The following is a 15051-nucleotide window of genomic DNA, read 5'->3' as shown; positions in this document are numbered from 1 at the left end:
CTGTTATCAACCATACTAATAACGGAGATAAATTGAAGTGAAGGCCGGCTCTTCACTTCCTCAAGCTGGTCAGTGCTCCCCCAGTTCATACTGTGCATTATTACATTTCGTTGAGACAAAGTCTTTGTCCAAGACTTACTCCATTAATATGTGGTTTATATGATATAAAATCACTAGTATCAGTAAATGTTTTGGAAACAACAATTCAGATCATATACATCACACATTCCGCACCAAAGGAAACCATATATTAATAAAAATAATTCTTGGCAGGTCTTTAACCTAATACGTTTTAGGTTAGGAGAAACGAAGGGAGCAAGGTGGATGGAACCACAAAAGAAACCCACCACATTACACCTATATTCGTAACTAATATTTACAACACACACAGGCAAAAACACATTCACCTTGTAACCAATGACATCTGTTGGGATCTACATAAAACAAAGGATGGACCTTCGACCCTTCTTATGTACACCGTTGCATCCGTTGAGAGACCTTCTAAAGCATAAGCAAACACATGTTTTCATGCGCTTTGAGCTTCTTGTGTCACTGCCTTTTGAGCAGTTTATTAATCTACTAGCTAGTACCGCTGCTTATCACAGGCAGTACACGCATCCACAGAAGAGGGATTCAGAAATGTGCAGCGTTCACATGGCCAAGTATCATCAGAATGGTCCGACGATGATATGGAGGCCGCTTTGCCTTTACCTCCTGCTTTCTTCGAGTTGGTGGCCTTGCTTGAGGTTGCAGCACAATGGACATCCTCCAGCCCATCCTCCAATGCTCGGACAAGGTTCTCAAAGTAATTCCGAGTTATACTGCAGTGCAACATTAGCATATAAGCACATTACAACAGCCATCTATGAGTGTGGAAACATGTTGCTCAGACAACATGGCATTGCATAATGTGTTGCACAGAAAGCACTAGCAAAATCAGAATTAGCATGACCAGTAAATCAGAGAACGGCCTAGTTGATTCATCCATCCAAATGCCTTTCATCTATCACTATTTTGATGAATTTAGACTCTTGCTACGTGCCTATGTTATCTAATAGAATCAACAATTTCAAAGAACATCAGCATCCTTAGCACCCAAAAAATAGCTTGACACATCAGCCTTCTGCCACCATTCAACCCTGTAAACTTCTTTTACAACATCTGTTAGCACCACCTGTAGTGCTACGAATTTTAAATTATTTATTGTTTAAACTACACAAAAAGTTAATCAGAAGTACTTTATTTAGCTTAGTGTGGGTGCTAGCTTCTCTTTATCTTAGCACCTACTCTCCCAACCCTAAACAACGATGCTAGACAATTTCTCACTTCTACCATCTGTTTAGCACCAAGAGATGTGCATGCTAAGATATCGGTATCATAGTAGGGCCTGTAAATCTCTAATTTGCTATTTGAACTCCCAACATACTTAGTCAAGTTCAGTTCACTTTCAAAGAGAGAATAAGCTCCGATGAGCAGAAGAGAAAACACAAGGAAGAAGAACCAACATACATTAACTAGACAACACAACGATATGAAGACTGCAAATCTGTAATACCTTGTCAGACCAGCAAGCTTCACACGGAATTCACCAAATTCAGCTGGTGAAGGATGATCTTCGGTAGTATCATGTTTTGAGAATGGTAAAAACCCTAGCAGGTCTTTCTCAGCACACTGATGGAGACGTTCCAAACCAGACTCAGCTTCACCTGTGAACATTTAGGGTTACAAAAGTTCTAACGATTTTTGCAAGCATGTGAAAAACCTTCGGAATTATGGACAACTTCTGTAAATGCACAGAAATAGCAACCTTGCAGATACTCAAAAAATTCACTCTTGACCTTGTCGTCGAGATAGTAGCCATACGCATATGTCCATTGGAGCACTCGCCTGCATTCTATAATCTGTAATGCAGCATAGTGATGCAGCATCAGATATAAGAAGATTTGCTGAGTACAAAGTGTCAAAAGTCTGTTTGACCATAACATAAAACTATGACATCAAACCTGTGACCAAGCTTCAATAATGAACTTCAGTTGTGTCTCCGGTATTCCATAAATTTCAGTTAACTTTGCAAGCTTTAGCACACAAGAGGGGAAAAAAATAGCGTTACATACAAGAGCAAATCAGGAAAGAACAAACAGAAAAACTCAGATTTGGAGCACTAAAGGCAGTGCCAATAACATAATGTAGATCCTTACTTGCTCCTTTTCCGCCTTTTGCAGATCTGCTAGTGCCTTCTGCCTCGACTGCCAATAGACACATCAGCACATCAGTACCACAGAAACTTAATATAGTTGGGAAAAAAATCATCTAACCAATCATCATAGGCATGCCCGACAGATAAAAAAAAATGTTTGCCAACTGGTCAGGTAATACACGCAACAAAGCAAGTGAAAAGATATTTGGTTTGGTTTGTTAGAACTTGGGTTAGTGCTTCAACCAAAAGTATAATCATGGACACAATACTTATTCATCAAAAGAAGCTCATGAAAAGGACAAGCATCAACGAAGCTAAAGAGATGGTCCTGATAAGATGCTAACGGCTGAAGGGTGTTGGTTGTTTTTCAAGAGAGTTAGGGCAGTTGTCTGTATTTGACATGGTTCTTTCATAAGATAACCTTTTTACCAGCCTAATTTGTTTAGGGTGTCTGAAACAAGGTTGCAAGAGTTGCAACTTTGCTAATACTCCCTCCGCCCGAAAAATATAAGGCCTTTGACTTTTCAGACCCTAAAGCATGATTATATGACTGATTTTCAATTGTAATATTCCTAAAAATTGTAATTTGTCAGACGATGTGTTCCAGAATCTTTTGGACATATTGGTAGCTAATATCTTAGAACCTTGACTGCATTTGTAGAATAATATGCCTAATATTTTTGTACAGAGATTATTATGTATGGTGATGCCAAAGTCTTCCATCCAGTATCTCATCTTTTGTCTACTTTGGTTCGGATATTGAAGGTAACTCATGACCACGAGAATAATGCAAGCTGCATTTGTGGATAATGCAATACTTGTCCAGGTAGGTGAGACGGGTACAAAACATAAAGGTAACTCATGAGCAGGAGAATAATGCAAGTTGCATGTGCGGTAATCATAGAAACAGAGAAACTCATAGACACCAAACTTAAGTATCTTGAACATACTGTCTGATTAAATGCATTTGTGGATAATGCAATACTTGTCCAGGTAGGTGAGACGGGTAAAAAAACATAAAGGTAACTCGTGAGCAGGAGAATAATGCAAGTTGCATGTGTGGTAATCATACAAACAGAGAAACTCAGACACCAAACTTAAAGTATCTTAAACATACTGTCTGATTAGATGCCCAGCGTTCATAGTAGTGCATATATCTCTCGAGTGAGTGTTTAGCCCTTTCCCTCCTTGCTTCAGCCTCATCATACTGCAACATAACTAATTAGGTTAAGGAAGAGAAGCAAACAATACGGCAAACCACACAGGGCCATAAAAATAGGGTACAGATGCATAATAGAAAAAACGTACAACTCCCTCTTTCTTTGCCGATTCATAGCGATTGCAGGCATAAAAGCCACCAGTCCTCTCACCATGTTCTACCCATGAACCCAGACATAACCTAAAATGTTTGAAGAAAACCAAATGACAAGCATGAAAACATGATATGTGAACCGTAAATCTCACGCCTTCCTCAAGAATGGGCAGCAAAATATACCAGCAAAACTCAAATTTGCAAGGAGGTGTGCAAGTCATATGCATGCATCCCTGGTTCTTCTCTATCGGTCGCTGGCATTTTGGACAGGGCTTAGAATTAGCCAGTATCCTGAAAATGAGCACCCATGACATGTTAAGCCAGCTGATATGATTTAAAGCGACATAAATAATAATAACTCATTAGTGCATTTATGGGCCAACTCCCATTCATCATGTTGATACACCATTTTAATGGTATATGCTCCTGCTACTACTAACATATAGAAGTATCTTCACTTGTGCCTTTATTAGTCAGTTCAGATTTTTCAAATAGAAGGCAGAACACATCAACTGAACCACTTCCAAGTGTCCAGTAACCAAAAAAACAAAGTAGGCAACCAGAAACCACTGAGGCCCTGTTTGGTTTTTTAAATTATTAGGTAAGAAAATGGAAAATGTGAACAGATCATGTATCAATCAACCTGCCCTACAGTCCACACAAAATCAGGAAACTGCTTACATAATAATGTATTTATCTGAACTGACCACTAGCAGCACAAACATAGTATTCGAGGTGAAGGATAAGAACACTGAACACATCAAATATTACTATACTGAGCAAATAACCAACCAATTCATATTTTCAGATTCAGCGCTGTTCTTCAGAATCCACATAGAAACTGTCCTACAGTTCACTGGTCTGTGAGCTTCTTCTGTGCACTGGAAACATCGAACGATCATTAGTGAAACCAAGCATGTATAATCACTAGAACCAGTAAAATATTAAAACAGAAGCATCCAATCACTAGGAGAAACAGAAGCAGCAAGTTAATAGGAAAATGGAAGCAGTAGCACTCACATTCCAGCAAAATCGGAATGTGCAGTTACATGAGACATCATAATTCACATCACTAACAAATTCCACTGCACATGTACAGTCAGGAGCTGGACACCATTTCGTCTGCACGAAATATTTAAGATTACATGAAGGTGTAACATAGAAAGTACATAATATCAGAATTGCTAATGTAACTGCCAGTATAAAGTATAAAAAAGAATAGCCCCCCCAAATATTTGTACAAACAACTTACCTTCTTGCCACTTTCCACATATGCACGCAAGGCAAATCGTGCATACTTTTCTCTATCTTCGTGTTTGCCTAATTTGTTAATCATGCCTTCAAGAACGATAGCCCTGCATGATGGATCAGGGCATCGCAATGACAAACATCCCGGACCCTGACTTACAGCAGCGCTGATATAACCTGCAAATTTTGACTAAATTATCAGAAGTTTCATCATAAAAACTGAAACAAAGAGATAAGTGCGAAACAGGAGAGTTGAATAGTAGCATCATAGGACCAAAAAAACTGATATTAACATTGCATGCACATGAAAGGTCTCGTGTGCTGTTGAAACCGTTAAATCTTAACCTTCACAGCAGGATATATCACCCAACTGTGTCTAATGCATGTCTATCGAAAATGAAAGGATGCAAAGTAGAATACTTCAAACCTTCAGGTTCTTTAGAGAAAATCAGAACTGAACCTTTTATGTCCTACTCATAATATCATCATGTCTTATTGACAGACACATGCCAAATGTTACTCAAATCACAGCCACCAGAACACAATAAATTTGGGAAAGCCAACAAGGCGGAACTAAATAATGTTGTAGTAAGCGTGCTATTGCATGGTTACCTTACAACTGCCTGAAGAACTGATACTCAGAAAGTCAGAAGCAGAGAAATAGACAGTAATGTGACCAGACGTTCAAGCAGAGAGAGAGAGAGAGAGAGAGAGGGAGGGAGGGAGAGGGAGGAAGAGAGAGAGAGAGAGAGAGAGAGAGACCTTCCCAACATTCATGGCAATAAAAATGAGCACAACCCGCAGAACTCATCATATCTGAAGAGTACCCTTCAAAACATATTCCACAAGTTAGCTGCAACCAAAACAACTGTCAGAGGTTAGAAAATGGTTTACATACATCCAGAGCCAATGGGGCGACCCTGATCTGACATAGGAAACCAAAGTGCTAACATTTTAACAAATAGTACATACCTTCCTCAAATTATGAAAATCAGTTCCATTCATAAGTAAGCCAACAATACCACGGACTTTTTCTTCATCAGAAAACCATTCATCATTCAGCTTGCTGATGTCCCTGAATAAAGAACTAAAACTATCAACAGAGAACACATACAACTAAACAACATTACTTCCAAATAGTACCAAAAGATCCAACTCTTCAATTTCCAACCACCAAGCAAGAAAAGTGTGCACATTGCCTTATGTAGAACTTCACAATCAAGGTGAAATGGGTAAATTCAAAGAACATAAAAGCACAATAATTAAAAGAAAAGTGTCTCGTGTTTAGAACTTTAGATACATACAAGATGTACGGATAAGGCAAAATTATAGGATTATGCTCGGGATGATATTTTTGCAGGAACAGTTTTAGGCTCTATCTAAAACTACACTTTTTAAAATACCAATTAGGTGGTATGCTCGTAGAGCATCTTTAGAAGTGGCAGAAAGTTAGAAAGAGATCATAACCATAGAATATTATGTTTAGATGTGACATACGTAGTTGAGTAGCCTGTGCATTGCAAAGCACAATCCAAATATTACTAGGAGTTACTGGACCGAAATAAGGAACTAACCATTTATAGTGGTGAAGAAGGACAGATGCTTCTTCCCTTGGAATGAACAGTAATGCAGATACCTCACTTATATCTTCCTCTTGGCGTTCAGATATATCCTTTTCAGTTAAAACAATGTATCTCTGTAGATAGCAGGAACAGAAACTCTTTTAGAGACTCAAGCATATAGCATAAAGCAATATGACGTGGAAGAGTAAATCAACAGGAGAATGCAATGCCAGTTTGTAAATCATGTAAAGAAAGAACCAACTTGATTTTCCAAAAACCACAGTATCCGACTAGTTCTCCAGCTCTTTGCCATCAGGACAGAAAGCTATCAAATCAGCAACCTATTAGCATCTAAAGGTTAACATAGATCATGAATTGGCACACCTATTGGATGTGCCCAAGCATAAATCTTGCCTGCTGAACACTGGGCAGAGCCTGTAGAAGCAGTGCATCCACGATCAAGCTAATCATCCATTTACATTGACAGGGCAAAACTAGAGAAATAAAAAGAGATGCAAACCTGCAACCCATCTCACTGCTTACTAATGAAAAATCTGATCCACTAACTGATATCATATTCACCAAGTATAACTAAATCAAGCATTGTCATGTGCATCATTTGTGTTTAAATTTTAATCATCAATTTACAACTGTTGGAACCGAATCACTCAGCTCCTCTCTCTCGCGCGCGCGGTTGTTTCTCACAACACGCACAAGCACACAAGTACTACGAACAAAGTCGGTTTCTTTCTTCTCTTTTGGTGCTGCGATTGCTGCAGCTGGCTGGGCTTTCCCTTATCTATAACTGGAAGGAACTAGTACAAAACTAACTTAGTTGACTTCTTACAGCCTATTAGACTTGTTGAGTTGACCCACTGACTTAGCCTAAGAAAAAAACTCGACTCACTATCTTACACCCTAAGGAAAAGACTCGACTCATTGACTAACTGCAGCATGAGCAATTACAACAAGGATTATATCTAACAGCGACAGCCACAAGGTACAAGCAGGCCAAGCGAGCTCTAACAAAAGGCTGACAGTTTGGCAATGAACAGCAATGCTCCTTGAAAAATTCCCCGCACTCAAATGGGCCAAATGTCATAATCGTCACACCCGCAAGGGCATATGACCCTATAGTTTTAGCAACCGATCTCCCAAGAGAACCGCGCGACTCAGCATCAGGCGACAGGCCACCGCTCACCGCTAGAGCAGCTAAGAACTAACTAAGAACTGTTCACCTTTTCCGAGTGGATGTGACATTATTACTCTGTAGAGTTTCCCCAGCCCGATTGGTCTCAAACCCTAACAATCCCCAAAAAGGCGAAAGCACCACGGAAGCAAGGGCCCGATCTGTGTCCGGGCATATGGATTGATTCAACGGCTCACCTGCTCGCGCCTGGAGACGGCCTCGTCGCTCCCCTCGGCCTCCTGGCCCTCGTAGCCTCCGGCCAATAAATCCTCTTCGCCGGAGGCGGCGCCGCCGCTGGCGTCCCCGTCGTCGCACTCACCCTCGTCGCTGCAGTAGTAGTAGTCCTCGTCGTCCACCATCTCCTCGTCGCTGGCGACGGGCATCTCGGAGTCGGAGTCCATTGCGCTTGCCAAATCTGACGATCGGCGGATCGGGCGGAAGTGGCCGGGGGCGCGACCGGGTAGGAGGTAGGGTTCCGGCGAGGTGGGCGGGGCGGGGCGGGCGGGGTAGGAGGCGGTGAGGAAGATGTGCGAGACCGATGGAGTTGCGTGGGCGAGTCGGCAGCGGCACCGAGGTGATGCTGGGTTTTCTAACGAGTCTTTTCGGGGTTTCCCAAGGGCCGGAGCCGGAGAGTATTACTACTGCTGGTCACTCTGTGTTTCTGTCGGTATCGGAGTAGTAACATACTCCTACTCCGTATTTCACGAGTGCGTTTCAATCCTAACTCGGTAAGATTAAGATTTCTCGTTATGACTCTGGGTCTCGGAGATCAAGATTTCTCGTTTTAGTTAGAGGTATGTTTGGAACGTGCTTTCGCACGGAACAGTTTCTTCCCGCTCTGTATTAGACTATCCACAATAAAAATAATATAGTAGGTAGTAAAAAAAGCCTATACTAAGCGTCATCCGTGTGCGGTTAGCAAAAAGCAGCCCTGTGGATATACCTTTAATCAAATCATCAGTTAATACTATCCGCAGTCGACGCCTTCCACAGCTCGGTCCTCACCCACTAGCAGCGTTTATCTACAACTACATCGGTTGCGTCTGAAAGCATCCCTCGCGGCGCACGAGGACCATTTCGATCAACGCCATATCGGAGCGTCGCGGCTCAGTTTGCAGCAAGACAACCATCGACGTCGTCGTCGCATCACCGTCTAGCACGGCGGTGCCTTGGCAGCACTGGCTCGCAACACCGACTTCCTACAACCCCTGCGGTCCCCTCACACCATTCCTCACGCTTCTATCGAGATGATGTTGTTGCAGTCCACTCCCAACAACACCACGCCATGTTGTCGATGGTCGTCGGAACATTTCGACGGTCATCGGACTGTTGCAGCAACGCTTCGCCGCGTCGTGGCAGGTCGTTGCAGCATCTCGACGGTCGTCGGACCTTTGCAGCAGCAGCAGTACGCCTCATCGCATCGTGGGTGATCGCCGCGACACCTCGCCGGTCGTCAGACCTTTGCAACAACATCATCGCCTCATCGCTCCGTGGGCGATCATCGCAGCATCTCGACGGTCATCTGACCTTTGCAGCAGCAACATCGCCTCATCGCTTCGTGGGCAATCATCGCAACATCCCGACGGTCGCTAGACCGTTGCAACATCGTGGCGGTCAACGGACCATTGCCGGAGCAACTCTAACGTTGTCCCTAGCATTGTCACACGGTTGCGCCGTGGCATCACCGATGACCCCTCGATGCTGCTCCATGGCATCTCGCGTCGCTGCACTGCGAACCTCGATGGTGTTACGTCGTAGCACCGACGACCTCGACGCTGCTCCATTGCAGCTCGCGTCGTGACACCACGCCGCCCGTTGATGCTCCGTCGCATCACCGAAGGGCGCGGACAATGATGCGACGTAGGATGACAGTCTGTGCAACATCTGACTGCTTGAACGACTGCGGTGATGCTAGGCATGTTGTGACGGCAACGGTGATGACGCGACCGCATGCTACGAATTCCTATGGTGTACTCTGAAGGCCGAGGCGATGTTGCAAGACATCCCAACTGCTTCGACGATGCTGCGGCGGGCAAGACATGGGCACGGCAATATGCTCGAACACCCGCGGTGTACTTCGACGGCCACAACAATGCTTCAACGACATGCTTCGATGGCCGTGATGATGCTACAAGGTGTGCTGCGACGTCGTCTTCCCGACTGCTTTGATAATACTGCGATGGCCGCGACGTTGGTACAACAACATGCTTCGAACACTTGTGGTGTGCCTCGACGGCGCGATAATGCTTCAATGGCATAGTTCGACGGACGTGATGATTCTATGAGACGTGTTTCGACGAGCTCGGCGATGGCGCTACGACATGCTTTCTAATGCCCATGTTGTGCTTCGACGCTTGTGATCACGTCGTGGCGATATGGTTCGACGGCACAACCACATCGATGTTATGCCTGACTGTTTTGATGATAATGCGGCAACGTGTTTCACGGTCGTGACAGTGTTACGATGACGGACATGATTGCTTCGATGATGATGCGATGACCGTCCCGATGCGGCAATGACGGCCCGGCTGCTTCGATGATGTTGTGATGGCATGCTTCGAAGAAGGCAGCAGCGTCAAGGACGCGACTATGACGGTCTGACCGTTAGCAACCTTGATTTGATGAGAGCTTGCTAGTACCAAATGAACCAACACCCACGATCAGCATCGAGAAAGATGGTGTTCTGGTATTGTACCATCACATGTGTAGCTACTTAGTAAAAATCACTCGTGTGAAGTACATGCAAACGAGGATCATTTAAATAGGCAGTCGTCGGAACGCTGCCTGGCTACCTTCATGGGTGGAAGACACAGCGCTCGCGTGTGGGAGACAACGCTTCTCGCGCCACACGATCATGTGGGATCGTACGACGTTGGACGCGGTTGTAAAGACAAGAAAGCATCCAACTTATTTGAAGCGTTTTCCTAAAAATAGATGTCACATAAGAAAAAAAATATTACGTGTCAACTAATTAATGAAAAGAGAGAGAAATTGAGTAACTTAGCTAGTTACTAACACTATGGTTAACATAACGCATATCAAGTCAAAATGAGTTTATAAGCTAATAAATGAAAAACTAGTAACATATGCATATTACTACTCTATGTTACTCTCCATTGTGAGTAGTCTTACAAAACAACCAACTCATACAGCCAACAATAGGTGCTCGAGCAGAAGCAGCACAGTCATGCCCAAAAGAAATGAAAGAGAAAATACAAAAGGAAAATGCCGACAACGGCACATCGATAAAAATGAAGAAGCCTCGCGACCACCGGATATCTCCCACCAAACTCAAAGACTCTGAAGCGCCGGTATCAATCAACATCTCCAAGAAGGAACCCGACGATGACGACGTTGTTGCCAAGGGTTTCCCCTCGTACACGGCGAGTGTCGAGGGATTAACTCTCTCAATAGTATGGGGGTACGAATGAATGAGGGCGAAGCCTAACTACGACACAAGCATAACACTCGGTTTCACAAGTTCAGGCCCCCACTCGGAAGTGGTAACAACCCAACGTCTCGAGCCCGGAGGCTTAGTATTTGCTTATGGGGGGTGTTGATTACAAAAAGGTCGGAACCCCTACTCCGGCGCCCGGAGGTGGCTTATAAAGAGTGTGCGCCACCGGTCTCGCGCCATTACAAAGGTCCATTACGAGGCCCTTAAACACAAGTAACTGATGGTGTTATTGATGTTGTTATCTTCATTGAGGCGTTACATGTAACGTGCGGTCATCATGGCACTTCATGTGAGTGGCAGAAACCCCTTGGACGTTGTGGCTTCTGAGGTGGTTCCTCTTCTTCGTGACCGAGTGTTGGTTTGCAACCGACTGGCAGAGCGTCGTCCGAGTGATGACCCAGATCCGAGTAGATCTTGGAAATGTATCTGAATGCATCAGTAGTCGAGAGACTCTAATGCTAGTGTGGGTCCTCAGGTGGGCCCTAGATGTCTGGTCTATGACCCTACCCAAAGTAGGTGACCTCATTAGTAGCCCCCCAATCTGTTAAAGTTTGTGGATCGAATGGACGACGCGCGGGGGCGTCGTCGGTACCTCAAAGGCGTCACTGAATGGCCTAGGTCGCCTCCTGCTCGGTTGATGACCACAACGGATTTAGGTTGTGTCGGCGTTCTGGGAACGAGGGTACCCGGACCTGCCTGCGTGCGGCCCATGGCTGGCCCACTTCATCGACCATTCACAATCAGGCACAGTGCCACTCAAGGCAAGTCCCTCTCGAGGGGCCAAGCCTCGCGAGGAGGAGGAGCATCAAGACCCGCGGAGAGGCCTCCTCAGGACCCCTCCCGAGCGGAGGAGATTCCAAGGTAGGACCCGGCCTCAGGAGTCAAGGGTGACGCGGGGGAGGACACGCGAGTAGCGGACTGCAGGACGGTGCAGTTTCCCCTTTAGTGCCAATGGGGATACTATTGTACCCTTGGGGATTGTTAGAGATGTTGAAGTCTTGTGTGAGAAAATAAAATATCCTACTGATTTCTTGTCCTTGGTTCCCCACAAGATGATTTTTGTCCTATTATATTTGGTAGACGCTTCTTGAGTACTGTTAATGCTAGGATTGATTGTGAGAAAGAAACTGTTACTGTAAGTTTTGGCGATATGTCTCATGAGTTCAATTTCTCTAAATTTCATAGACAACCCCATGATAAATAATTGCCTAGTAAAGATGAAATTATTGGTCTAGCCTCTATCGTTGTTCCTCCTACTGATCCTTTAGAACAATATTTGCTTGACCATGAAAATGATATACATATGAATGAAAGGTATGAAATAGATAAGATTTTCTTTGATCAGCAACCTATTCTGAAGCACAACTTGCATGTTGAAATACTTGGGGATCCTCCTCCACCCAAGGGTGATCCCGTGTTTGAGCTTAAACAATTACCTGATACTCTAAAGTATGCTTATCTTGATGAAAAGGAGATATATCATGTTATTATTAGTGCTAACCTTTCAGTACACGAAGAAAATATATTATTGAAAACTTTGAGGAAGCACCGTGCTGCTATTGGATATACTCTTGATGATCTTAAGGGCATTATTCCCACTCTATGTCAACAAAAAATCAATATGGAGCCTGATGCTAAACCAGTCGTTTATCACCAACGATGGTTGAATCCTAAAATGAAGGAAGTGGTAAGAAATGAAATACTAAAACTTCTGAAAGCAGGTATAATTTATCCTATTGCTGATAGTAGATGGGTTAGTCCCATTCATTGTGTCCCTAAAAAGGGAGGTATTACTATTGTTCCTAATGGTAAAAGTGAATTGATCCCACAAAGAATTGTCACAGGGTATAGAATGGTAATTGATTTTAGGAAATTAAACAAAACTACTAGGAAAGATCATTACCCTTTACCTTTTATTGACCAAATGCTAGAAAAGACTATCCAAACATACACATTTTTGCTTTCTAGATGGTTATTCTGGTTTCTCTCAGGTACCTGTATCAAAAGATGATCAAGAGAAAACTACTTTTACTTGCCCTTTCGGTACCTTTGCTTATAGACGTATGCCTTTTGGTTTATGCAATGCACCTGCTACCTTTCAAAGATGCATGATGGCTATATTCTCTGACTTTTGTGAAAAGATTGTTGAGGTCTTCATGGATGATTTTTCCGTTTACGGAACTTCTTTTGATGATTGCTTGAGCAATCTTGATTGAGTTTTGCAGAGATGTGAATAAACTAATCTTGTCTTGAATTGAGAGAAGTGACACTTTATGGTTAATGAAGGCGTTGTCTTGTGACACAAGATCTCCAAAAGAGGTATTGAAGTTCATAAAGCTAAAGTTGATGCTATTGAAAAAATGCCATGTCCAAAAGATATTAAAGGTATAAGAAGTTTCCTTGGTCATGCTGGTTTTTATAGGAGGTTTATTAAAGACTTCTTTAAAATTTCGAAGCCTCTCACTAGTATTTTACAAAAATATGTTCCATTTGTTTTTGATGATGATTGTGTGGAAGCTTTTGAAATTCTTAAGAGAGCCTTGATCACTGCACCTGTTGTTCAACCACCTGATTGGAACCTACCCTTTGAAATTATGTGTGATGCTAGTGATCATGCTGTTGGCGTTGTTCTAGGGCAAAGAGTTGGTAAGAAATTAAATATTATCCATTATGCTAGTAAAACTCTAGACAGTTCTCAAAGAAACTATGCTACCACTAAAAAGGAATTTTTAGGAGTCGTGTTTGCGTGTGATAAGTTTAGACCTTATATTGTTAATTCCAAAGTAACTGTTCACACTGATCATGCTGCTGTTAAGTATCTTATGGAAAAGAAAGATGCTAAACCGAGACTTATTACATGGGTTCTTCTGCTACAAGAATTTGATTTGCATATCATTGATAGGAAGGGTGTTGATAACCACGTAGCAGATAACTTGTCTAGACTAGAAAATGTTCTTGATGACTCACAACCAATTGAACATAGCTTCCCTGATGAACAATTAGCTGTCATAAATGCTTCGCACAGTGCTCCTTGGTATGCTAATTATGCTAATGACATTGTTGCTAAATTTATACTGCCTAGCTTCACATACCAACAAAAGAAAAAAAAATATTCTATGACTTAAGACATTACTTTTGGGATGATCCACACCTTTATAAAGAAGGAGTAGATGGTATTATTAGATGTTGTGTACCTGAGCATGAACAGGGACATATCCTATAGAAGTGTCACTCTGAGGCCTACAGAGGACACCATGCTGGAGATAGAACTACACACAAGGTATTACAATCTGGTTTTTATTAGCCTACTCTATTAAAGGATGCTCGTAAGTTTGTCCTACCTTGTGATGAATGTCAAAGAATAGGTAATATTAGTAGACGTCAGGAAATGCCTATGAATTATTCTCTTGTTATTGAACCATTTGATGTTTGGGGTTTCGACTATATGAGACCTTTTCCAAAGTCTAATGGGTATACTCACATTCTATTTGTTGTTGATTATGTTACTAAGTGGGTAGAAGCCATTCCAACTAGTAGTGCTGATCATAACACCTCTATTAAAATGCTGAAAGAAGTTACTTTCTCTAGATTTGGAGTCCCTAGATATTTTATGACTCATGGTGGTTCACACTTTATTCATGGTGCTTTCCACAAATTGCTTGCCAAGTATGATGTTAATCATAGAATTGCATCTCCTTATCATCATCACTCTAGTGGTCAAGTAGAATTGAGCAATAGAGAAATTAAATTGATTTTGCAAAAGACCGTTAATAGATCTAGAAATAATTGGTCTAAGAAACTTGATGATGCATTATGGGCTTATAGAACCGCTTACAAAAATCCTATGGGCATGTCTCCGTATAAAATGGTTTATGGTAAAGCATGTCACTTGCCTCTAGGGCTAGAACATAAAGCATATTGGGCAATTATAGAGCTCAACTATGATTTCAAACTTGCTGGTGAGATGAGGTTATTTGACATTAGCTCACTTGATGAATGGAGAACCCAGGTGTCACGCCCAAGATGCGACCCTATCCTCAATTTGGCACGAAGGCCTCGTCAGGGATAGAAGCGCATCTCGCCGTG

The 15051-nt window shown here is 42.7% G+C and overlaps 1 protein-coding gene across 1 annotated transcript; it reads right to left on the bottom strand.

The window, feature by feature from the left end:
- Positions 1–226: 226 nt before the first annotated feature.
- Positions 227–8153, bottom strand: LOC123407387 (probable E3 ubiquitin-protein ligase ARI8). The gene is made up of 15 exons (XM_045100513.1): positions 7706–8153; positions 6332–6453; positions 5730–5832; positions 5520–5610; positions 4762–4934; positions 4530–4631; positions 4302–4390; positions 3693–3800; positions 3506–3596; positions 3315–3404; positions 2199–2246; positions 2004–2075; positions 1808–1901; positions 1556–1706; positions 227–821 (listed from the first exon to the last, which is right to left on the bottom strand). The coding sequence occupies exons 1-15, from the start codon at positions 7907–7909 to the stop codon at positions 584–586; spliced, it is 1776 nt and encodes a 591-aa protein (XP_044956448.1). The 5' UTR covers positions 7910–8153; the 3' UTR covers positions 227–583.
- Between the last annotated feature and the right edge of the window lie 6898 nt (positions 8154–15051).

This window comes from Hordeum vulgare, chromosome 7H (assembly GCF_904849725.1).
Source record: "Hordeum vulgare subsp. vulgare chromosome 7H, MorexV3_pseudomolecules_assembly, whole genome shotgun sequence".
Classification (NCBI taxonomy): Eukaryota; Viridiplantae; Streptophyta; class Magnoliopsida; order Poales; family Poaceae; genus Hordeum; species Hordeum vulgare.
The sequence above is the reverse complement of the archived record's forward strand: the minus strand, read 5'-3'. Positions and strand labels throughout refer to the sequence as shown.

Excerpts from the sequence above, each read along its gene's own strand:
- LOC123407387 (XM_045100513.1), bottom strand. The coding sequence starts at position 7,909 with ATGGACTCCGACTCCGAGATGCCCGTCGCCAGCGACGAGGAGATGGTG. Across the intron at positions 4,935-5,519 it reads TTGCCATGAATGTTGGGAAG|GTTATATCAGCGCTGCTGTA; the intron begins GTCTCTCTCTCT and ends CAAAATTTGCAG. Across the intron at positions 4,391-4,529 it reads CATTCCGATTTTGCTGGAAT|TGCACAGAAGAAGCTCACAG; the intron begins GTGAGTGCTACT and ends CGATGTTTCCAG.